At 46.3% G+C, this 24,507-nt stretch overlaps 1 protein-coding gene and 1 long non-coding RNA gene across 6 annotated transcripts; one reads left to right on the plus strand and one right to left on the minus strand.

The window, feature by feature from the left end:
• Positions 1–102: 102 nt before the first annotated feature.
• On the minus strand, positions 103–15,677 carry MICAL1 (microtubule associated monooxygenase, calponin and LIM domain containing 1). 4 transcript variants are annotated; one of them, XM_072643023.1, is made up of 25 exons: positions 15,557–15,677; positions 13,347–13,624; positions 12,973–13,180; positions 12,659–12,763; positions 12,392–12,496; positions 11,805–11,960; positions 10,948–11,048; positions 8,432–8,689; positions 8,087–8,202; positions 7,723–7,849; positions 7,467–7,551; positions 6,146–6,293; positions 5,565–5,755; positions 4,572–4,660; positions 4,196–4,237; positions 3,894–4,046; positions 3,279–3,435; positions 2,932–3,005; positions 2,130–2,427; positions 1,911–2,026; positions 1,245–1,358; positions 1,010–1,103; positions 719–815; positions 548–621; positions 103–425 (listed from the first exon to the last, which is right to left on the minus strand). In XM_072643023.1, exons 2-25 carry the CDS (start codon positions 13,602–13,604, stop codon positions 277–279), a joined length of 3,315 nt encoding a protein of 1,104 aa, XP_072499124.1. In that variant the 5' UTR covers positions 13,605–13,624; positions 15,557–15,677; the 3' UTR covers positions 103–276. The 4 variants fall into 4 exon arrangements, with proteins under 4 accessions (XP_072499124.1, XP_072499123.1, XP_072499121.1 ...); XM_072643022.1 differs by having other exon boundaries at positions 3,963–4,046; positions 4,196–4,234; positions 15,557–15,656; XM_072643020.1 differs by having other exon boundaries at positions 4,196–4,234; positions 15,557–15,656.
• On the plus strand, positions 14,657–23,331 carry LOC140526642 (uncharacterized). 2 transcript variants are annotated; one of them, XR_011974462.1, is made up of 3 exons: positions 14,657–15,122; positions 19,471–19,556; positions 22,656–23,331. It is a non-coding gene; the product is annotated as an uncharacterized lncRNA (long non-coding RNA). The 2 variants fall into 2 exon arrangements; XR_011974461.1 differs by having other exon boundaries at positions 14,958–15,122; positions 19,471–19,585; positions 22,656–23,045.
• The last annotated feature ends 1,176 nt before the right edge of the window (positions 23,332–24,507 follow it).

Genomic DNA, 24,507 nt, shown 5'->3' on the forward strand with positions numbered 1-24,507 from the left:
CTTCTGGCTCTCCCTTTTTACTGGATGTGGGAGGAGGGTAAAATGGGAGGCTCTTTCTATAAGCCCATGTCCTACCCCAGGCAGAGCCAGCCAGGCTGAATCCTGTGTTCGATGGACTTTTTTTATTGTTAACATTGGGTGGACATCCTCTGCGGGGCCCACTTGAACATGGCCAGTGCCATGGAATCCAGAGCTGGGGCACAGCTAAGCTGTATGCAGGAGCCCAGGTGGCACCTTAGAGAAGTTTGGCAGTGAAGGCAGCGTCAGGGACCCCACTCAGCCTTGGTCCCCAGCCCCCTGTCCCAGCTCACTAAGCCTACACTCTTCACGGAAGCGGATCAGGGCGTCTCTCTGTTTCACCACATCCAGCAGTTGTTTCAACATTTGTTCTTCAGCCTGCTTCTCCTTGGCTGTCTTCAGGGTCTCTGAAGGAGGTGGAGGAGATATTACAGGAGGCTGACGTGAATCACTGCCACCCTCATGGTTAGGGCTCCTTCATCCACCAGAAAGAAGCCCTTGACGGAACTCCTCCCTGCCCATTCCTCACCTTCCCTGTCCATGTAGCTTCTTAGCTCCTGGTCCAGCTGCCACTGCTTCTCTTCCAGTCCCAGCTCCTTGACTCTATGGAGGTTGAGAGAGAGGAGGAGAAAGAACTACAGATGCACATATTGTCTAGGACAGAGCCAGAGCCCCAGAGCCCACCAGTGTTTGCGCTTACGTGATCATGAGGTCAGCTTCTTCTGCCACCAAACTGTTCTTCTTTTGAATGAGTTTGAGTATTTTTTCCATCCATAGTTTCTCCTGTTTTGGGGAGCCTGTGTTATGGATTGGGAGATGAGGTTAGAAGACATGAAGAACAGTGGGAAATAACAAATGATTATCTCAGGAGAAATAGACTGGGCTGTGAGGGGCATTGACTCATCTGGAGACAGGACATGCCTGAAAGAGGCAGGCAGAAGATGCAGTAAATCCTCCTTGGACCCTCTCCCCTCCCCTGGCCTCCACTCACAGCTCTGGCTCCTCAAAGCTAACTCCAGTCTCTTGCCCTCTTCCTCCAATTCTCGAAGTGCAGCTTCGATCTCATCAAGACGCCGCTGAATAGCCTGATGTGAAAGAGACAGGAAGGCCAGGCTAAGCCCCAAGGAATGGGGTAGAAACTGGTTCTATTCTTGTTCCTGCCCCTCCCTCATTTCTTTCAGGACCCTGTGTCCCCATTACTCTCCTTTGTCCCATGTAGGTCTCACCTGGGCCTTGCAGAATCTTTTCATCTCTTCTTCTTTGGCTCTGCGCAGCAACGTCCGCCGCCATGTTGGGTACTTCTCCATGGTGCCCGAATTCTTGGCAAAGTTCAATAGGGTCTGTGAAAGGGCCAAGCAGGTCAGGAATGGAGCCAGGGGTAGGCCTGGGATCTATGCTAGATATCCCTAGTGAATGGGTTCTTAAAAGGGGCTAAGGGAAAAGGAGGATGGTGTTTGGGATGGTGAGGGTATAAGATCCAGACTGGACCTTGGTAAGAGGAAGAGGGAAAACTTTTGCATTGGGGCTTGGTAGGGAAATCTGAGGGTGGAAAGGAATAAGAAGATATTCTATCTCCACTGAGATTGTCAGCTCCTTGAAGGGTGAAACCATGCCTCATTCTTTTGTTATAGACCCATAATATGTCACAGAGGCCCTAGGACTAGAGGATAGCTAGCCTCGAAATCAGAAAGACCTGGGTTCAAGTCCTGCTTCTGGCATGTACTGATATGACCCCAAACATGTTACCTAACTTCGTTGTTCCCCACTAACTTTCTAGGACTCAAAACTGCAAAGAAGATACCAATATGCAAGTCCCTACAATGATGGTCAGTCTCATTCCTATTAGCACAAGGGTAGGCACTTTTTTACTCCCATAATTGTTCTCCACTCACCTGTTCTACATCAGAGGTTAAAACCAGGTCTTCTTCCTCTCCTTCTTCCTCTTCCTCACTAGAAGACAGACCCTCATCTTCCTCCTCCACACTTGAAGCAACTAATTTCAGGAGCTCTACGGGAGAGAGCAGATAGGGCTTGGGACTTCATTTTAACCCCACCTTACAGCTTCCCCTTGTAGGAATTCCAGCCCTGCCCCACTGTGGCTAGCCAGGTACCTGGCGAAGGAGAAAGCAAAGTTTGTGGCAGCCTCTGGTCAGGCACTCCCCAGCCTGTAAAGCTGCCCTCTAGGGCCTGGTGGGCCAAAGCAGAACAACTTCGGGGAGGTTTGGGGGGTCCCTCTATCTCATCATCTGGCTGGAGGTTAAGTGATGATAGCGATCGGCGTTCAGGGCTAGAGAGTCTGATCAGTTTTCTTGAAGGCTGCTTGAGAGGACCTTCTATCACCTCAGGAGCTGTGGGTGTCCTGGGGGACACTGCTGTGGCCTCTTTTTCTTCATTATTGCCGGGGAGTTCCTGGAAGAACCAAGATGTGTAGCTGTTGACTTAAGACCCACCTCTCACTCTTTTCAGGTATTAACCTGATGCTCAACATTAATCCCAGAGACCCTAGGATAGACAATCTACTGGAAATGTCATATATTCACCACTTAAAAAAGTTCATCAAAATGCTATCATCTCCAGACAGAGAACTGATAAATTCTGAATGAAGGCTGAAACATACTTTTTAACTTAATTTTCCAGGGGTTTTCTAATCTGTTTTCTTTTGTAACATGGTTAATATGGAAATGTTTTGCATGACTTCGAATGTATAATTGATACAAAATTGCCCTCTGAAGGAGGGGGCAGAGGTGGGAGGAAAAGAATTAGGAACTCAAAACGTTAAAAAATGAATGTTAAAATTTTTATTACATGTAATTGGGAAATATTTAACGAAATAAAAATATATTGGGAGAAGAAATAAACATTCGTCCATTCAGTCAAAACCATCCCCTGCCCTGAGGCACCTGCCACTCTTACCTGATCTTCAGGGGTTCCATCACAGACATTTATGCTGACAGACTGAGGGAAGTGTAGGAGGCAATAGAAATGGCCTGAGGATGAGAAAGGGCATGGGGTGTGACCTGACAGAAGTCTGGATCTATCAGTCCAGTTTCCCACCATTCCCATGGAGTCAGGGACCTACAGGCCTCCAAACTTGGGATGAAGTGGAGAGATGGTATTGAGAAAAAAATGAGATGGAAACAGTGTTGACTTAGCTCCTAACTGGGAAATGCCCACTTTCTGAACCACAGTTTCTCCAAATAATAAACAGAGAATCCTGGCCTGCTGCCCCAATTCCTTCATCTCCCCAGCAATGCCCTTACCATCCCCAGGGTGCTGCCGGTAGCCTTCTGGCCACAGTGGGGCCTCACAGCTGTGGCAATGGAAGCAGCTTCGGTGGAAGAAGCGGCCATCAGCACAGATTCGCTCCAGGATGTAGAGACGCTCCCCACATAATGAACACAAGTCACCGGCCTCTGCCTACCTCCCAAAGGTGCAATAAGAACAAAGAGAAGACAAAGCAGTATGGATTCAGACCTGGCCCAGAGACTCTCCTAGCAACTAGAGGCTTGTTCTTTCCCCACCTTTCCTCTGACTCTTCATTCCCAGCCCCCATCCCACACCTGCTTCAGGTTCTTATCTGCCCCAGTGACATAAGCCATTGTGTCTACTGTTGTTCAGTCATGTCTGACTCTTTGAAAACTCATTTGGGTTTTTCTTGGCTAAGACACTGGAATAGTTTGTCATTTCCATCTTCAGCTCATTTTACAGGTGATGAAACTGAGACAAAATAGGGTTAAGTGACTTGCCACAGGTCCATAGTAAGTGTGTGAGGCCAAATTTGTACTCAGGAAGATACATCTTCCTGACCCCAGGCCCAGCACTCTATCCACTGAGCCACCTAGGTGGGCTGTCCCTACTAGGTCTGTACATCATACATTATTCACTGTGGGCCACCACAGATGTTCCTTATCTTTCCAACCCTGTCCAGAAGCTTCAGTGCTCACTTCCTGGTCTGCTGGCAGAGGATTCAGTGGAGTTACTGGCTGCTCCAGGGTGGGTTCAATGGGACTTGGCATCTTGGACTCAGCCTAAAAGACCATTCAGACATTAGGGGGTGAAAGGGAGAGTGAACTGGGCATGAGAAGAGTGAGGGGACAGTGAACAGAAAGGATAAAGTTAAAAAAAAGAAAGAGGAAAAAGGGGAGGAGGGTGCTCACCGTCCTAGGCCAGCACTTACCTCTAGACGAGGCTTCTTGCCACCGCTGTCTTGTCCATTCTCCTGGAAAAATTCACAACCTACTTAGGACTGGTCTTTACCTTTCCTCCATTCCCAGTGTCTTGTGTCCCTTTACCTTCCCCACTGTCCTAAATACCCCTACCAAAACATGCAATCTTGGACAGGTCATTTTTCTTCTCTGCCTCAGGTTCTGATTTACAAAAGGAGGGGTTTGGTTGTCCTGATCTGTAAGGTTCTAACCACTTCAACTATCCTCACTGATGTTCCCTATCACAGAGAACCTTTGTTAGGAGCTAGGGGTAGAGAGCAACTGTATGGGGCTTCAACCCTTTTCAACTCTGCCCTACCCCAGCATCGCAAAGACCATAATCCCAACCTGGGAATGGGTCCTCTGCAGCTTCCTCTGCAGTTTGCTCAGGAACAGGACAGCGCTGGCAGTCCCAGTAGACAGGGGGCTGACAAGATCTGAGAAGGAAGACAGACACTTTGGTCACCCACACAGAGAACCTACACACTGTCTGGACTGTTCACCTTGGTCCCTAAAAAAGTCTGGAGAAGGACTCACTCCTAACATTGTGCTGTGACTCTCCTTTCTAGGGTCACTAGGAAGCGTTTCTTTAGAAACATTTAAAATAAAGCATGTCTTCACAAGGGCAGTTAGGGGGCACAGTGGATAGAGAATGCCAGGCCTGAAGTCAGGAAGACTCATCTTCCTAAGTTCAAATCCAGCCTCAGACCCTTATTAGCTGTGTGACCTTGGGCAACTCACTTAACCCTGCCTGCCTCAGTTTCCTCATCTGTAAAATAAGCTAGAGAAGTAAATGGCAAACCACTCTAGTATCCTTGCCAAGAAAACCCTTAATGGGGTCACAAAGAGTTGAACATGATTGAACAACAACAACATTTTTATTTTAACAGTTTCTTTACAAGAGTGGCGAGGTGGTGCAGAGGTTAAGGCAGCAGGCTCAAAGTCTGGAAGACTTGAGTTCAGTTGTGATCTCAGACAGGTTCTAGCTGTGCGACCCTGCTTCACCTCTGTCTGCCTCAGTTAATAAAGTAAATAATAGTAGATAATTAAAGAGAGATAATAATAGCATCTACTTCTCAGGGTGGTTGTGAGGATCCAATGAAATAACAGAAGTAAACCTTAACGCCCTATATAAATGCTGACTGCTATCATCCTCATCATCATCCTCATCATCAGTTCTACCAGGTTCCTGTGAAAGCACTAGTTAGGGCCTTAGAGGTTGGTGATACTAGCTCATATGTGAATGGCAACTTAAGGTTTACCAAATGATCCCCATTTTACAGATGTGCAAATGGAGGTTCAGTGGGGTCACTGCCATGACCACAGGCCCTGCAGAGGTACCTGGGCTATGAGGAGTCTTTCCGAAGGCACTGTAGAAGTGGGTGAGGTAGGCAGTGAGGCCCAGTGGATCAGTCCCAGCCACCAGCACCTGGGGAGGGATCACCGGGGCAATGCCCAACTCTTGTTCAGCCAGCTTTACTGCCAAGGCTGTGGTCTCCAGAGCTCCAGCCCCTTGCAGGGTTGAGAAGTCACTAGGGACAAGAGAAAAAGAAAAACCAGAAAGGGAGGGAATGGAGTCATCAAGGTGCCAGGGAATGAAAGGAGGAAGAGGGAAGGAAATATGGAAAGGCAATCAGCTGTGGAGCTGGGGGAGGGGAGTGTCCACAGAAGAGAAGACAGGAGGGTGAGGTTAGCAGAGGAAGTCTGGTCCCCCCACCGGCAGCCCTCAAATGAGTTAGGGATATCAGAGCCAGGCAGAATTAAACAGAATAGAGCAGGGGGCACAAAGGGACCTAAGTGGGAGGGATCTCAATTATCAAACAAGATCACTACCACCCCCTTCCCCAGGGGTTCACAGCAACTCCCACCAATTCCTCTCTACATCCTATCCCCCCATAACCAGCCCTCATCCTGTCACTCACAGCAGATTGGGTCGGAGCCGGTGCACCAAAGCACAAAGTGCCCGGCCGTCGGTCCAGGAGGATGAGAAGTCCGTGACCTGAACACCTGGGTACCCAGCTGTCTGCTTCTGGCACCAGAGAAGCAGCTCCTCTTGGGTGCCCACCGGTTCTGGAAGGAAGAGGGAAGGTCATCGGTGCTCATAGAAATCACACCCAACAAGGCTCTACAGGGTCCTACCACCAGGAACCATTGGCATTGCTCTGAGCATAGGGCAGGCAGCAGATGTGCAAAGGACACCTAACATCACCACAATCAGTCATGTTTGTGCAGCACTTTGTTTTACAAATGTTCTCTTACATGAGGTATTGTTTCCCAGTTTGCAGATGACAAAAATGAGGCACCAAGTAGGTAAGTGATGCTCATAGTCATACCTAGGCAGCCAGCTGCTATGGTAGAGAGATCGCTGACCTTGGAGATGGGAGGACCTGAGTCCTCAGACACTTACTAGCTGGGTGACCCTGCATTAAGACCCTTAATGCCTCCAAGCCTGAGTTCCTCATCTGTAAGGTGGGGATAATAACAGCACCTATTTCACTGGGTTGCTATCAGGATCAACACAAGATAATGTACATTGACTTGCAAACTCTAAAGCGCCATAAAAATGCTAGCTCTTGTTATCATCATCATCATTTTCACACATTTTAATAAAATAGCCCAGATTAGATTTAAAATCAGGTCTTTGACTCCAAATTCACTGGTATTTTTATTCCACTACACAGTCTCTTCTCAACAGCATTATTAGCAGTGACAAGCACTGCTTAATGGGTCAGTGTGAGCTCTTCCCTGAGACAGGCTAAGGACCTACTTTCCTGACATCACAAGAAGAACCAGGGTATCAGGAGGGCAAGAATCTCCATCCCTCTGAACTGCCTTTGCCATCTGGACTCTCTAAGATGCCAGGGGCAGGGAAAACTTAACTCAGGCTCTTATCAGGGGCAACTGCTGACTTGGTTGGGCACATAGGGCATCAGGATGCAGAAAGAAAAGGAATGAGGGAATGTGGCCTGAAGAAGGAAAGGGATTTTTTTCATTGTGTTTTTTTTTAATTTTTAAAATTTATATAGACATATATATGCAATATATATAAATATATATATTTTCTTTTGGAGAATGGGGAGGGGTAGTTTCTTAAGAGGGGCAGGGCAAGGAATGGTATCTGAGCTACAATGTCTTGTAGGGCCACTCACTATTCTTCAAGATAGGGGTGGATCACACAGGGGTCGAGCTGGGGGCAAAGTACTTGGCATTAGACATAGATAAGAGAGGTCAGGGTGCACTCACCAGGGGTAAGGTGCATTGGAGAATCAGTCTTGTCATTCTTCTTCCGCTCCAATTCCTTGCCCCCTATGTCATAAAGATCTCGTACCTAGAATTAGACTCTGCTAATTTTAGTCTATTTAAATGATCCTCCTTCCCCCAGCAACCCAGGTCAACCTAAATCTCTTTCTGTCCACAGCTCAGCCCATCATGAACTCTACTTCATCTGTACTGGGAGACCAAAGGGGCAGGTGATAGGAAGGGGAGGAAGATGACTGACCTGTTGAGGAGTCACAGAGCGGAGGTTCAAGTTGGGATATCGAGAAGCTGGGTCTAGGGTATACTGGGCTATATTGCGATGCATGTTCTCAGGGGAGGTCTGTGATAAGAGCTGGTACAAGCTCTCCCTGGGGGGTAAGAAAGGAGTCGGGGAATGGTTGAGGGGATGGTAAGCAGCAGAATGATGAGTATGAAGAAGGTTGATGAGTTTCCATCATCATGGAGAGCCCATCACCACTGTTCCCTCCCTACCAGTCTCCATTCAGAAAACTCCATCCCCAGTGCCCCTCCTCTAAATCTCTGTTCCTTCATCAGTCTTCCATCTCCTCTCCACCTCCTCCTCTCCCACTTGGCCCCATGCTCACCTCTCTGCCAGGACATCCAGGGGCTGAGTACCTCTTGCCCACAGCTTCACTGTCCAGGCTGCGTCAAAGGCTGCTAAGAAACCACGGGCCACACCAGTGCCCAAGGGCCAAAAGGGCTGGAAGAACATTAAAGTAACAAGAAATAACAAAGCACAGAGTGGGTAAGGGGGCTTTCATTCCTTCACATTGCCTCCATCTGCTCAGATCCATGTTCAAAGAGTTAAAAATCATAAGAACCAGAGAGAACCTTCTCTCTCCCTTTCTTCTTCCCTATCTTATAATCACCAGGCAGTCCTTCCACTTCCCCCTTACCTCCCCCAGGCAGCCTTCCCACTTCCCCCTCACCTCTACCAGGCAGTCGCCCACCAGCTCCAGCAATATTCGAGCCCCGTGTTTCTCTTGCACCCGTGCAGCACTCTCTGCCCTTGTCATGCTTGTGAAGTCGAAGGCAGCCACGTCGGGTCGGCCACGGGCATCACAGGCAAACTCCAGATTGCCAAGCTTGCCATGGGTGGCAAAGTCAGCAGCAGCACGGGCAAAGCGGTGCAGGGCCTCTGGTACTATGTTGTCATGGCCTAGCAGCTGCTCTGTATTTGCAAAGTCCTGGAGGTCACCGAGGACAGAATCAAAGACCCAGAAAAGTAGTAAGAAAGTTAGAGTTGGGAGGACTCCTCCAAGTTACCTTGGCCGATCTACTCATTCGGCACAGATGGAAATGAATTAGGGTCCAGAGCCTTGAAGGGAGCTCTGAGATCATGCCACTGGAGAGGCGAAGCAGGGATCTGAACCCACTCGTCTGTCTACCAGTCTCAGGATCTTTCCATGACATCAGCTGCTGTGCTGGGGGCAACCCCTGCCTCCTGCACATTTGCTGTCCAACCTCAGGACCTCAAAGGTACCACCACTGTGACCTGCTAAAAATCATGCATGGGCATTTGTCATGGAAGTGGGGTAGGAAACCACCGTGAAAGATTGCTGAACACTGTCCCATCAGAGGCAGCTATGCAGACTTAGAGTTAAGAAGACCTGAGTTTGAACCCTGCCTCAGAAACTTTTTGGTTCAAGAGCTATATAAATGCCAGCTGTTACTAAATGAAGCATGTCTTCTGTTTTGGGTAAAGAAATAAGAGTGGAAAGAGTAGGGGCAGAGAATAGAACATGAATTTTTGAAGTGCCTACTATAGGACAGACATTATGCTAAGTGTTTTACAAATAACAGCTAAGATTTATATAGCAGTTACTATGTGCCAGACGTTGCACTAAGCCCTTTCTAAATATTATTTCATTTGATCCTCACAACAATCCTGGGAGATAGAGGCTATTATTATCCCCATTTAAAGATGAGGATACTGAGACAGAGGCTAGATGACTTGCCCAGGGTCACACAGCTAGTAAGTGTCTGAGGTAGACTTTGAATTCAGGTCCAGGCCCAGTGCTCTATCCACTCTGTGCCCCCTAGTGACCTGCCAGAGAGATACGATACACCCATTTTTAGAGCTGGGCAATGTTTTTTGCCTACTTTATTTACTTCGGGGAGGGGAGAGGCTTCTATACATGAAGAAAAAGTAGGTGACCAAAAAAAAGAAAGAAAAGCTCATCAGTAAAACAGGAAACAAAGACACAGAAGAAACTAAGAGAATCTCATAAGGGGACCTAAACACAGAAGACAACTTTTCAAATACCTTATTAAGTTTAATAAGTACTTTAAAAAATATACTTAAAAAGTTCATGATTTTGTACACAAGCTATTTTTGCACTTTCTGGAATAATAGAATGTTTTTTATTGATGATTAAATTCATAATAAAAAAAAACAACCAGATAATTGAGTAGCACACTGGTCACAGTGCTGGAACTGAGGTCAGGAAGGCCTGAGTACACCCTGGACAAGTCACTTAATCTCTGTCTCCCTCTATTGTTGATGTTTTCAGTTGTTTCAGTCATGTCCAACTTCTCATGACCGCATTTTGGAGTTTTTTGGCAAAGACAGTGGAGTGGTTTTCCATTTCCTTCTCCAGACAATTGAAGAAACTGAGGCAAACAGGGTTAAGTGACTTGCCCAAGGTCAAGCAGCTGGCAAGAGTTTGAGGCAGGGATTTGAATTCAGGAAGATGAGTCTTGCTAAATGTTAAGTGCTCACTGGGCCACCTGGCTGCCCAGGTCTACCTCAGTTATCCTCATTTCTCACCTGGCTGCCCTTTGGAACTTTTCTCACCCCTTTCACCCTGCCCCACCTGCAAGTTCATTATTGAGATAACCTCCTCATTGTTGGTGCTGCACCCCATCACTCCCCGCTAGTCCTTCACACCATGAACTCCAAACCTCCATTTAAGCTCACGTATCTCCTTGTTCCTCATCTGGCTGCACTACTGTGGAACTTCTCTCATGGATTTCTCCACCATTCCCTCTCCTTCCTCTGCCCCCCAACCCCATCCCCACCACAGCTTTGCAGCTTCCTTTGTCTTTCCCAGTAGATTGGAAGCTCCTTTCAGGCAGAGACTGTCTTTCTTTTCTTTTTTCACTTAGCAAGATATAGCAGGTGCTTAATAAATACTGATTGATTGTAAAAGGTTGTTGTGAGGACCAAATAAGATATTTGTAAAGTGCTTTGAGAACCTTAAAGCATTATCTAAATACTAGCTATTGTTAAAAGAAAAAGTGTTTTGAAATAAATGTTTGAAGCCTGGGGAATTGATGGGTTTGGTGGGGAAAGACAAGAAAAAGTCTTGTGTATCAACAAAAGTCCATGTGTGTCAACATCCCAGCATGCACGCATGCCCCTACACCCAGCTCCATCCCTCAACCACTCCCCACCTCTGCCCCTGTACCACATCCAAGGCCCTCTTCCCACTTAGGCTCCTACCTGACGAAGTACTCCCAGCCGAAGTAGACTCTGCCTCTTGGCAGTCATCACGAAGTAGTGGGTGTCATCCTTGTAGTAAACGATGTTTTCCAGGTCAATGCCTGTGGTGGATGAGGAGGAAGAAGAGGAGGAAACAGTACAATTTCTGAGTGGTGGGAGTCTCAGGATTGAGGCTTCCTATCTTCAGATCTTTCCTCAACTCATAACCAGATGGAATTAAAGGAAAACAGATTTTGAAAAAGGTTGCACACTGTTATCTTGTTTAAAAAACATTAATCTGGTATATGTCTTGGTTTTATCTCAGTGGCTAGACAGGGAGAGATCAGTAAAGGGAGAGGGACCAGATACTAGATGGGGAGAGATTAGTCACAACAGCTAGACTGTAAGTCCCAGAAGAGCAGAGATGTTATGCTGGGCCCACAATAAGGGCTTCAGAATAGGTCAGGGTTTTTAGAGCACCGAAGTTTGCAAAATGTTTTACATGCTTTGTGTCCTTTGATTCTCATAACACCCCTATGAAGAAAGTGCTATTAGTATGCTGAATTTTGTGGATAAGAAAACTGACTCTGAGACTTCTGCCCAGGGTCACACAGCTAGTATGTGTCTGAAACAGGATTAGAACTCAGGACTTCCTGATTCCAGGCTTATGGCTCTATCTGTTGTGTTACCTGAATTAATGACCATTGCTAGTCCCCAGGGAGGCAGAGAAAAACGAGCACACACGCGCATATATATGCATGAACATAAAGACACTCATACTCCACACTTGTGGCCATGTGCTATGGGCTAGAACTTGGGAGCGAGAGGGGTAGGGAAGGGTTGGGCAACACACAGATATGGATGAAAGGCGCCCTGACCTGTGGCCTTGAACAGGTTCTGGAAGAAGCTCTGATTGTAGATTCTAGCCACACCACTGATCTCAGGCACCTGAGTTTCAGCCACCGTCCGTCCATTCACAAAGTTGGCCGTGATGCCAATGGCCAGTTTGCCTCTCATTTCTCTAACTGAGAAACCTGGGGATTGGTGGAGATATGGGAAGAGATGGGGGCAAAGGAAAATGAATAGGCATGACCCTGCTGTCACTGTTTAGTCATTTTTTTTAAGTTGTATCTGACTCTTCATGACCTCATTTGGTAAAATGAGGCAAATTTGGCAAAGATACTGGAGTGGTTTGCCATTTCCTTCTCCAGTTCGTATTACACATGAGGAAACCAAGGCAAACAGGGTTAAATCACTCGCCCAGGGTTTCACAGCTAGTAAGTATCTGAGGCCAGACTTGAACTCAGTTCTTCCTGACTCCAGGGCTGGTGCTCTACTCACTACTGTCCTATGGAGTGACCCTGTAAAGTCGGGGGTGGGGTACGTGTGTGAAGATCAGAATCAGGTGCTTGGGAGCTTGGGAAGGGCTGGCCAAAGAGATACTTGGGGTAAGGGAGTTACTCACCTTCAGGGACGAATTTACTGCCAGCAGCAGAGATGAGAACATCAAATTCATACAGGGCCAGTTGGTCAGGGGGACTGGGCTGCAGCTGCGCTCTCCAGCCAATCCCTGAGGGGGACAGGAGGAGGAGAGATGACAGAAAATAAGGGATGGGAGTGAAAGCTGAGAACAAAAGAGGGAGAAGACAGGATTGAGCCCTTCCTCCTCTGAGAGCACGGCCAAGGTATCCACTGCCTGGGTGGGAAAAGGACAGTTCAGAGAAGTACTTACCCTTGTGAGATGGGGGCAGGAGGCCTGTGAAGGTGACCCCCCAATGAATCTCCACCCCCAGCAGTAACGCCACCTTCAGGAGAAGCAGCTGAAGCTGCCGAATACCTGGAAAACAAAAGGAAGGGGGTGGAGTATACAATAAGTGCTTTTAAAGTAGAAATAAATTGAATTGAGGGGGCTGGAGGGGTGGAGTGGGCAGAAGCCCTCCCTCCTGCGCAGTCCCTATAGTGCCAACCAGGGAGGAGCCATGGCTACCTCCAAACCTCAACCCCATCACTAGGGACCCCATGTTGTCCTCCGCCCTCCTTACTCACTGATGTGGTCCAGGGTGCCTGTGCAGAAGCGCCCATAGAACTTCTTGGCACCAAGCCCCCGAAGGTCCTGGATAGTAAAGGGCCAGAGGTGGAGTACATTGTGGCGGGAGAATTTGGTGCGCTTCTCTACCAGCACCACTCGGGCACCCAGCAGGGCCAGTTCCACAGCTGTTCGAAGTCCACAGGGCCCTGCTCCTACCACCAGGCACTACCAGGAAGCGGGGGGAAGGAGAAGAGGGGAACACTGTGAGGACAGGAGCTCACCCTGACTTTCTGCTCCCTGACCCCACACCTTTCCTCCCCCAACTTGGTGGATCTCCCAGCTTCCATGTCCTGATCCAGGCCCCACCACCACCCTATCCCCACCTGCCCACCTTGGTGTTGGCACAGGCCTTCCCCTGCTCATAAACAGGATGGGAGGCCCGCTTATCCAGCTTTGCCCACAGGCTCTTGGCATTCCAGTAGTTGAGCTCAGCCTTGAGCTTGTGATAGAAGGACAGCCTCCCACCAGGCTCCAGGCCCAGACACATGCAGAGGTCTTGGAAACTGCTGAGCACATCCTTGCACAGCTGTGCCTGCAGAAAGTTCTCAAAGAGTCCATGGGCAGGATTCTGGGAAGCAGCGGCTGCCATGGGGTCAGCCAACAGGGGCCCTAGGGGAAGGGGGAACAACTGGTGAGAGAGAAAGAGAGAGAGAGAGAGAGAGAGAGAAAGAGAGAGAGAGAGAGAGAGAGACATACACACACACACTCTTCTGGAGGAGGGGAGAAACCAAATGAGAGGAGAGGGGACAGAGGACTGATCCTAGCCCTGATTGGCCCCATGGAGCCAATCAATATCATCAGTTCCCTTTCTCCTCCTCTCACAACTTTACAGATCTCTAGAAACAGAGCTCAGCTTCCTGTGATTCTAAGTGGGATGCCAAATTTGGAAATGAAAAATCAGCAGTCCTGGGTACAGTGGGGACTACTCATCCCTAGGCTCAAAAGACATTGCTTGTGTTTCACACCCACTCCCCAACTAAGGCCTCAAGATCAGAACTCCATCTCAAGGATTCCCAAGGACCTGACAAATACAATCAATCCTAAATATGTGTGTAGATTCTAAGGGGTAAGAGCTCTCAGTTCTTCTCTATAAGGGGACTCAGGAAAATCAGTTTACATTTCTGAGGATAGTAAAAGCATGTAGAGCAGAGAAAACAGCAGAAAAAAGAGGGATGAAGGCCAAGGAGTGGGACCCCAAATTCCCACGCATTACGACTTTACAGGTTATGCATATTTATCCCACCTCCAGAGCACTCAGACGTCACAGCATCACAGATACCCCAGCACTATGCTGGGCAGTAGACTACCAGTTCTAAACTGCCTCTGTAGTTGGTACTTCCCTGCATCAGGCTCCACCTACAACCCCCAAAACCACCTCACAAATCTAGCAGCCCAGAGGAAGTGAAGACTGAGTTGGTGACTGAGTATTATCCGCAGGCCTGGGTCTGTTTTCTGACATACTGTGGTCACCATACTTCCCTCCTGTTAGTCTGAGGCTCTGCTGAGGGCCCCTGGAGGAGGGCAGGGATAGAAGTCTTCTGTCCTTTCAAATCAATCTCCCTCTCCTCCATTCTGGCACTCCACTGAACCCCTACCTCTGGAATCTCACCAGCACAAGACCTCCCTTTATTTCTCCACCACGGGTAGCTTGGGAAGGAGAAAGCTTCCAGGGAGGGAAGGTTAGTTGGGCCAAGGCTGGGGACAGAAGACAGTAACAGAACTGGGCTGAGACCTCAATTCTTTCCAGGCTGCACCACCAATCAGACTCTTTGGACATAAATTTCCTCATCTGTAAGGAGTTTGGACTAAATGATCTCTTAGGTTCCTTCAAGCTCTGACAGTCCCGGATCCTATCTAGGGGGCATCAAATTCCTTCCAGTAGTTGAGGGAATTGGCGGAGAAGGAAGTCCAAGTGCAAGAACTCTGGAACCTACTCCTCTCTGTCTTGGGAATTGTGTTCCCAGCGGGTGGGCAGTAGCAATGCCAGCAGTAGGCAGAAGGAGGTAAAGTACGCCAGCCTCCGCACACCTGGGCTCACCAGCTGTCACTAGGAAGGCCAAAGGTCGCTGTGAGGGTGGAGAGAAAGGAGGCCGAAGGACGGATACAGGTAGGTACGGAGGTATAAAACACCAAGAACTCTCCAAGGTGGCCAGCCATAGGTGGGCTTGGGGGGAGACGAGGCTAAACTCAGAGAGAGTAGTCAGACAGAGTCCTAACAAAGAGGGGGACATGGGCCAAGTGAACCCCTTCAACCCTCTTGAAGAAAGCACCCCACTCCTGTTTCCTCTTAGACCCCAGACGCTCCCTTTCCACTGGGGTCACAGCTCTGGTACGTTTCTGCAAAGCCGTGCAGCCCCGGCCGGGGCTCGGTGACTCAAGGACCTCTCCAGAGGCAGAGCTGCCCAGGGGTTGCAGCTGCGGTGCTGGGCACGTACCGAGAGCCCCTGGCCCTCCTCCCTCTCTGGGGGCCCTTGGTCATCTCAGGGATGAGATGCGGAGGGCCGGGGGCGGGCGCACGTCCGGCACCGCCGGCGCACTTACCCGAGCCGAGCCACGCTGGAGCTGGAGCCGGGATGGAGGGGCCGGACGCAGGAGCCGCTTCCTGCTGGGGCCGGGGCTGTGGCCGGGGCCGGGGCTGGGGCTGGGGCTGGGGCCCCAGAGTCGGGGCGGGGTTGGGGAGGTGGGGCTCCGAGGGCAGGGAAAGGCGGAGGAAGCAGGGAGGAAGCAGCTCCGGGAAGCCAGCGAGCCCCGAGCCGGTCCGAGGGCTGTGTGGGGCTGGGGCTCCCGTCTGGGTGCTGGCCCAGGGAGTGGCTCCCTGAAGCGATGGCCTTTATTATCCCTGCACGAAACTTCTCCGGACTTACAAGGGCCGGGGCTGGCCCAGCTCGGGGTCCGCCCCCACTCCACGCGAGCTGCCGCCGGGGCTGGGTGGGGTGGGCGAGGGCACGGGCAGGGGTGGCTGCTCCCGAAGGCGGGGAAGGCAGAGGCTGGCTTTGAGCTGGGATCTCCGGAGGGAATAGCTCTCATTTACTTCTAGCTTAGAAACTTTCCACGCCACAAATCCCGTGATGTAGGAAGGGCAAATATTAATGTGTTGCTCCTGATGACTGAAGGACAGTGGGAGGAAAGGAGTGGAGGAGGGGACCCCGACGTCCCAGCCTGGCCTCCGGCTTCCTTCCCACCCCACCCCACCCTCAAGGGTTCCCTTCAGCTGAAGAGAGGTTGTTACCAACTCACATTTTTCTTTCCTTACAAACAACCGTGTTGAGATAAGTCCAAGTATTACATTTCTGAAGATGAGGAAACCAAGTTTCAGTGACTTACTTGTCCATGGTCATACAACTAAGAAGCCTTTGAAATGCTATTTGAACTTAGGCTTTTCCACACTAGGATACCAAAAAATCCCCCCCAAACAAAACTAAAACAGCAACAAAACCCTAGGTGTCCCAAAGATCTCAGTGCAGTTTTAAACTAACAACTTAGTCTTAACCCTAGCTCTTTCTTTTCATTGTGACTGGAGCAGTGTCATTTTTATTTTTTTATTTTATTTATTTTTAGTCTTCAACATTCATTTCCACAAAATTTTGAGTTCCAAATTTTCTCCCTATCTCTCCCCTCCAACCACCCCATAACTGCATTGATTACCCCTTCCCCCAGTCTACCCCCCCTTCTATCACACTCCTCCCTTCCCTTTTCTCCTTCTTCTCTTTTGTCTTGTAGGGCAAGATAGATTTCTATATCCTATTACCTGTATTTCGTATTTCCCAGTTGTACTCAAAAACAGTTCTCAACATCCATTCCTAATACTTTGAATTCCCACTTCTCTCACTTCCTCCCTCCTCACCCATCCCCACTGAGAAGGCAAGCAATTCAATATGGGCTGTATCTGTGTAGTCTTGAAAAAGACTTCCATAATAGTCATGTTGTGTAAGACTAACTGTATTTCCCTCCATCTTATCCTGCCCCCCATTTATCCTATTCTTTTGACCTTATCCCTCCCCAAAAGTCTTTACTTCTAGTTACTCCTTCCTCCCATTTGCCTTCCCTTCTATCATCCCCCTTCCCCACTTGTCCCCTTCTCCCCTACCCTTCTGTAGTGCAAGACAGCTTTTCATACCAAACTGAGTGAGCATGCCATTCCCTCCTTAAGTGGAATGTGAAGAGAGTAAGCTTCCCTTTTTCCCTCTTACCTCCTCCCTTTTCTTCTCCACAGAAAAAAGCTTTTTCTTGCCTCCTTTATGATAATTTGCCCCATTCTATTTCTCCCTTTCTCCTCCCACTATATGCCTCTCTCACCCCTCAGTTTTTGTTTTTTTTTTTGGTGTCACCTCTTCTTATTTAACTCACTCTGTGCTCTCTGTCTATATGTGTGTGTGTGTGTGTATGTCTGTGTGTATAATCCCTCCAACTACTCAAATACTGAGAAAAGTCACAAGAGTTACAAATATTGTCTTTCCATATAGGAATGTAAACAGTTCAACTTTAGAAAGTCCTTTATATTTTCTCTTCCCTGTTTACCTTTTCATGCTTCTCTTGATTCTTGCGTTTGAAAGTTAGATTTTTCTATTCAGTTCTTGTCTTCATCAAGAATGCTTGAAAAGCCCCTATATCATTGAATGACCATTTTTTCCCCTGAAGTATTATACTCAGTTTTGGGTAGGTGATTCTTGGTTTTAATCCCAGTTCCTTTGACTTCTGGAAAATCATATTCCAAGCCCTTCAATCCCTTAATATAGAAGCTACCATATCCTGTGTTATCCTGATTGTGTTTCCACAATACTCAAACTGTTTCTTTCTGGCTGCTTACAATATTTTCTCCTTGACCTGGGAACTCTGGAATTTGATTATAATATTCCTAGGAGTTTCTCTTTTCGGATCTCTTTCAGGAGGTGATCTGTGGATTCTTTCAATATTTATTTTGCCCTCTGGTTCTAGAATATCAGGGCAGTTTTCCTTGATAATTTCATGAAAGATGATGTCTAGGCTCTTTTTTTGATCATGGCTTTCAGGTAGTCCTATAATTTTTAAATTGCCTTTCCTGGATTTATTTTCCAGGTCAGTTGTTTTTTTCAGTGATATTTTTCACATTATCTTCTATTTTTTCATTCTTTTGGTTTTGTTTTGTAATTTCTTGGTTTCTCATAAAGTCATTAGCTTCCGTCTGTTCCATTCTAATTTTTAAAGAACTATTTTCTTCAGTGAGCTTTTGAACCTCCTTTTCCATTTGGCTAATTCTACTTTTTAAAGCATTCTTCTCCTCCTTGGCTTTTTGGACCTCTTTTGTCAATTGAGTTAGCCAATTTTTAAAGGTGTTATTTTCTTCAGCATCTTTTTGGGTCTCCTTTAGCAAGCTGATGACTTGCTTTTCATGATTTTCCTGCATTGCTCTCATTTCTCTTCCCAATTTTTCCTATACCTCTTTTACTTGATTTTCAAAATCCTTTTTGAGCTCTTCCATGGCCTGAGACCATTGCATATTTATTTTGTAGGTTTTGGATGCAGAAGCCTTGACTTCCTCTGATGTTATGCTTTGTTCTTCCTCATCCAAAAGGATGGAAGAAAATACCTGTTCACCAAGAAAGTAACCTTCTATAGTCTTATTTTTTCTCCCTTTTTTTGGCATTTTCCCAGCCAGTTACTTGACTTTTGAGTCCTTTGTCAAGAGGAGGGTATACTCTAAGGACCTGTAAGTTCTCAGTTCCTCTAAGGTGGCACAATCAAGGGAGAAGAGTTTACTTCTCTCCTGGCCTGCACACTGGTCTGAGAGCAACCAAAAACTTTTCTGCCCAGAATCTGCTCTACCATCAGTGTTCCTCCTCACCTCTGGGTGGAGCTTAGGGCTGAGAATCAGATCAGTGGCTCAATTCCCCAGAGGCTTTAGGCAGAGATCTCCCAGGGCTGCCTCTCAGGGGTAAGACTGGATCAGCCCTTCAATTCCCCCAGGGGCTCTGGGTGGAGGACTCCAAAAATGGCAGCTGCTACTGTAGTGCCTGCTGCAGTAGGTCCCGACTGGGCTCCCCTCTCCTGAGTGAAGGGGCCCTCCCACTGACCTTTGAAGCTATCTGTGGCATTTGTGAGTTGAGCAATCTGAGAACTGCTGCTGATGGCGCCCTGAAGCCTGTTACACACGTGGCACACTGGGCATCTGCGTGCCGCACACTGGGTGTCTGCCAACCCTAGCTCTTAATCTTAGTATGAACTAAGTTTAGTATGAACTGAACAAGTACCAAGCTGAATCCCAGTTTCATCACCTTTAAGATGATAATAATATGATAAGGTGATAATAATGGCTCTATATACCTCATAGGAAAAAGCACAAAAAAGCAAAATGCAAGTTATTACAATTCCTCTCTCTGAACCATTATGGGGGCTTTTCCTACCAGGATATTTGGGCAGCTTTCCATCCCTAGCCCAGCCTGTGTATGGCCTCCTCATGGTCTCTTGTATCCTTATAGGTAGGCTCAGCCAAGAAGGACAATCATCCCCTGAAGCCTTGGGCACAGCTGTTCCCTAGTTGGGTCTGCTTTCTGGGAGATAATGAGTAAGTTTCTCTTCACTGCTTCATGGAAGGTGAGCTTTAAGAAAACACCCACCTCAGGGGAATAACAGAAAAAAGACTCCAATTTGGAGTTTGAAGATGGAGTCCCACCTTTGCCAATAGAGCTTGGGCAAGTTAACAACCTGAGTTTGTTTCCTTGTTAGTAAAATTAGAATGCTACCATGTGTAATATCATGAAAATCAAGTAAGATAACAAATGTGAAGTGCTTTGTAAACCTTAAAGTGATCTACCAGTGACACTGATCTTTACAAGTAGGGTGGATGTCAGAGTAAACACCTTTGAATGTCAGGTGGAGTTTGGTTTTGGAGTCTTGGATGTTACTTCTGAGAGAAAAATGATCTAGTCCTGTCTCTTTATTTTATAGATGGGAAAACTGAAACCCAGAAAGGCTCAATATCTTATTTAAAGTATAAGGCAGGGCTAGAACTGAAATTTAGGTTTCCTGACTACACAGTTTGATGCTCTTTCCATTCTGACATTTGGGGTCATAAAATCTCTTGTATCTTTATCTAAGTGTGGACACTGTCATATGATAAATATGTATATCACAAGGCCAGGGGACCATGACTCACACTTTCAGAGCCAGGGCTCCGTGGGAGTTCCTTGCTTTGTGACTCTCACAAAGCACACACTCTTTGCTCTGCCAAGTGAAGGCAGCTTTGCTTAATTTAGTCTGGAAAGGAAGGGAGCAGGGAATGGGGAGGAGGGGAGGGAGTGGAAAAACCCCATTACCAGTCTGGAGGGGATTAAAGGAGGAGTTAAGCAGGGGACCAAGTGGGGAACAACTGGACAGCTTTCCTGGCTCCTAAGCTAGTCCTTCATAGTTTCATAACTTAGTTTGAAATTAATTCCCAGATTGTTAGACACACCCATATAAATGCAGTTTAAAAACAAAGTCCAAAGTCTCATCTTAAGAATGGCTTATTGGCCATTTTGTCTTATCCACCTCATCTCTCTTCCAGAACTGATTATTCAGTGGTAGCAGGCAAGTAAATAACAACACAAGAGTTTTTGGCTCATGACTCAGTTTGACCATGTGCAAGTTGTCCCCATGTTTCCTGCCTTGTGGACCAGTAAAACAAAATGAGAACCGAACCAAACCAAGTTGTCTTCTATTTGGCATTTCAAACCTTTGTGGGTCTGACTCCAACCCATCTTTCTAGGTTGATTGCATGCTAAATTCCCCCTCACACCCTCAAGGCTTCTCTAGCCAAACTAGCCCATTGGCTCTTTCCTGTCCATGACATCCCATCTCCCTGTGCTGCCTTTTGCACAGGCCATACCCCCAGGCCTGGAATGCTCTCCCTCTTGGAGCCAGAGCCCTAAGCTCTCTTTGAGGTTCAGCTCCAGAACTACATCCACGCAGTTGTGACTCCACACATCACCTGATATTTATTTTTATATATACTATATTAATTGGTGAATGCGTTGAAAGCTTCCTAGGAGCTCCTGGAGCTTTGTCTTGCTTTTGTCTTTCTCTCTCTAGTTCCTGGCACATAGTAGATGATTTAATAAATGCTTGTTGATTGAGTGATAGAATAAATTGAGGCAGCCACATCTGAGGGAGGGGAGGGAATAGGTATTTTTATAGCACCTACTATGTGCTGGGCACTGTGTAAGTGCTTTGCGAATATTGTCTCATTTGATCCTCACAACAACCTTGCATGGTAAGTGCTATTATTGTCACCATTTCACAGAGGAGGAAGCATGCAGATGGAGGTAGTGACTTTCCCAGGGTCACACATCCAAATTTGAACTCAAGTCTTCCTGACTCCTGGTTCTGTCCTTCAGCCACAGAGCCGCTGGCTGCCTACCTGTGCCAGGTGGCACAGTGGACACAGTGTGGGAGTCAGGAAGACCTGAGTTCAAATCCTCTTTCAAGATACTAGCTGTGACCCTCAGCAAGTTTCATCATCTGTAAAATGAGAATAGTAACAGTACCTACTTCACAGAGGTTTTGTTAGGATCAAATGAGATCATATGCACAGTACTTTACAATTAAGGTACAATATAAATGATAGCCATTGTTTTACATATTCCAATTTGTAAAAGATCTCCAAAGTAGCTAATTTAACAAATGTGTATAACTGGTACCCACACAGGACCTTAAAAGTCTGCAAAGCACTTTCAGTTCAAAAATCTAAAACTGGATGGAACCTTAGAGACTATCTGGTCTAATCCCTCATTTTGTACATGAGGATAAAAATTAAGTTCTCTTTCAGAGTTATACAAAAAGAAATTATCCTCAAAAAAATTATTCTCCATTTAAGGGTGTGCGTTTCATTTTCTGGTATGTGACACTGCAGGGAAATATGTGTGATACCCAATCATAGATTTAGGTCCCCTGGGTGCCCATCAATAGCTGAATAAAATGTAGTATTTAAATGTAATGGAATACTAGTGTATCATAAGAATTGAAGAAAGGGAAGGTTTCAGAGAAACCTGGAAAGAGTTGTATGAAGTGATGCAAAATGAAGTAAAAAGATCCAGAAAATTTTAAATGTTAACTTTCTAAAGATAGATGTCTATAAAAGACTTTAGAATTCTGATCAATGCAATGACCAACCATGATGGCAGAGAACTGATGAAGAAGCATGCTACCACCATCTTAATAGAGGTGATGGACTGGATACAAAATGAAATTTTTGTTTGGACATAGCCAATGTGGGAATTTGTTTTGACTAACATGTATGTCATAATATTTTTCCCTTTTTCCTTTTTTGAATGGGAGATGGGAAAGTGGGAGGGAAAGTAAATGCTAATTGAAAACAATAAAACTTTTTTTTTTTAACAGAAAGAACTATAGGTCCCCAGAAAGAACCTTTAGGGTCATCCAAGCTCAATCCTTTCATTTTATAGAGGAAAATAAGAACCAGCCCTTTTTTCTTTCCTCATATCCAGAATGGGACAATTGCTGGGGAGGAGGGAGAGAGAAAGCCTCTAGCTCTCTCTTTCACAGCTGGGTAGCTAGAGCTGGCATGAGGCTGCTAGTGAGTGACCCTGTTGCTGCTGAGAGGTTCTACCAATGTCAGAGGCCTATTCTCACTCAGGTCCACATTGCCTATGAATTTGCATTACAGATGGAATAGACTGACCTGTGGACTTCAAAAGACTGAGAGCCACTAGATCTCCAAGCACTAAAGTTGAGGCCAGAGTTTGTGGCCGGCCATGCCTGGCCCACCAACGCAGTCCCAAGAAACCACCAAGACTCAGTCCAACTCACCTGAAGTTATGATGTCTAGTTCTACTAAGAGGAGAAACTTACCAACTGCATATTTTAAATTCAGAAGTGAACTTGGTTGAGCAAATGCACGGCAGAAACTACATTAAGTTTGAACTCATTTTCCCTACAGACCAAAGTGGTATAGTACTGTGGCCCTGGGTGCTGGAGGGAATGGTCTGAACTCCTTCCTATTCTTGCTCTATTTTCTTAGTAAATATTCAAGTTAAAATAAAAAAGGAAAAAAAAATTAGGTCCAGAGAGAATGACTTGTCAAGGTCATGCAAGTATTGTAGTTAAGTGACAAGAGCCAAGATCTAAACTCAGATCCTCTAACTCCAAATCTAGCACTCTTTCCATGACTCTTCTTTCTGCTTGTTGTTCACACATCTAAGAATCAAAGGCATCTATTTCTCTTTCAAGCAAGGAATCAAAATGAGCACATTTAGTATTTGTAAACATCTACTTAATTTTCATCAAATGTGGGTGCTGCCTGTCCACTGTATACCAGAAATATATTTATAAAAGTAATAAAATACAGTCTATGTGGTATCTTGCACATTTAAGCACCATGTTTTGGTGCTTCTGGAAATATCATACTTCCCTATGCCAACCACAGCCAAAGTTAAACATCTGGGGCCATCAGGAAGAGAGTCAATAACCCTTTCTCTGTCCATCTCTCTCTCAAAGCCGTTCCTGTCCCATGACCTCTCTTTGTTCACTGAAATCAGCATACAGGTCTATGTACATTTCAGATAACTTTTTAGTTTCACTTCTGGTGAGTTCTTCTATTTATCAATCACAAATTAAATTTAGGGCTCTCATTTCTTGGGTATCTTTCCTCTAACGGGTTCTCTTCCTCTTTCAAGATTAGTTTCTGGAAAACTTACCTTTCATACATGACAATGCAGTAAAATATCATTTGTACAGGTGCCTTTTTGATATGGAGCACTCTTCCCTGAAAACAGAGTTGAATCACTTCTTGATAATGAATCCATGGATCCAAAATGGAAGTAAAGGAATTCAGAGTGGATTCTTTTATGCTACCAGTACAAAAAAAGAGTTATTTAACTCAGTCCTGGTTTGTGAAGGTGCTTCCATGCTGCTAGCACTGTGACTGGGGGAATAAATAAACAGAGGCAACATAACTTCAGCTATATACAAACTGCCTATGTGATCAGATAAAAAAAACTTAGTGATTTTTATTTTTAAATACAGAATTAGCAAAAAGAACCTCAATCTGTGAAAGGGAACTAAAATGAGCAATTTTCCTCAGCTATCTTATAGACTAGTCATTGATAAGGAAAACAGGCAAAACTAAAATCCTGTGAAGGCATAATAAATATTTCTAAGCAATTAAAAACTACTTTGCATTTCAGGTGAGGTCAGAAATAAATAATTGAAAATACTTTATGAATGCTATTAAGACAGCATTTGTGTTCAGTCATTTTTCAGTTATGTCCAACTCTTCATGACCCCATTTGGAGTTTTCTTGGTAAAGATACTGGAGTTTGCCATTTCCTTCTCCAGCTCATTTTACAGATGTGAAGACTGAGGAAAATGGGGTGAAGTGACCTCTCCAGAGTCACACAGCTAGTAGGTGTCTGAGGTCAGATTTGAACTTGGGCATATGAGTCTTCCTGACTATAAGGTCCATCCTCAAAATGTCTACAAACAGATGGTATTCCAAGTTTGTAAGTTAGGCTCTTTGT

The sequence above is a fragment of the Notamacropus eugenii genome, chromosome 2 (assembly GCF_028372415.1).
Source record: "Notamacropus eugenii isolate mMacEug1 chromosome 2, mMacEug1.pri_v2, whole genome shotgun sequence".
Classification (NCBI taxonomy): Eukaryota; Metazoa; Chordata; class Mammalia; order Diprotodontia; family Macropodidae; genus Notamacropus; species Notamacropus eugenii.

Bases quoted from the DNA above. Each gene is read 5' to 3' on its own strand.
- MICAL1 (XM_072643023.1), bottom strand. From the start codon at position 13,604: ATGGCAGCCGCTGCTTCCCAGAATCCTGCCCATGGACTCTTTGAGAAC. The intron at 12,497-12,658 runs GTAAGTACTTCT...TGTCCCCCTCAG, and splicing joins CCTGCCCCCATCTCACAAGG to GGATTGGCTGGAGAGCGCAG. The intron at 3,006-3,278 runs GTAAGGGCATTG...TCTCATCCTCAG, and splicing joins CCGGCAGCACCCTGGGGATG to GCCATTTCTATTGCCTCCTA.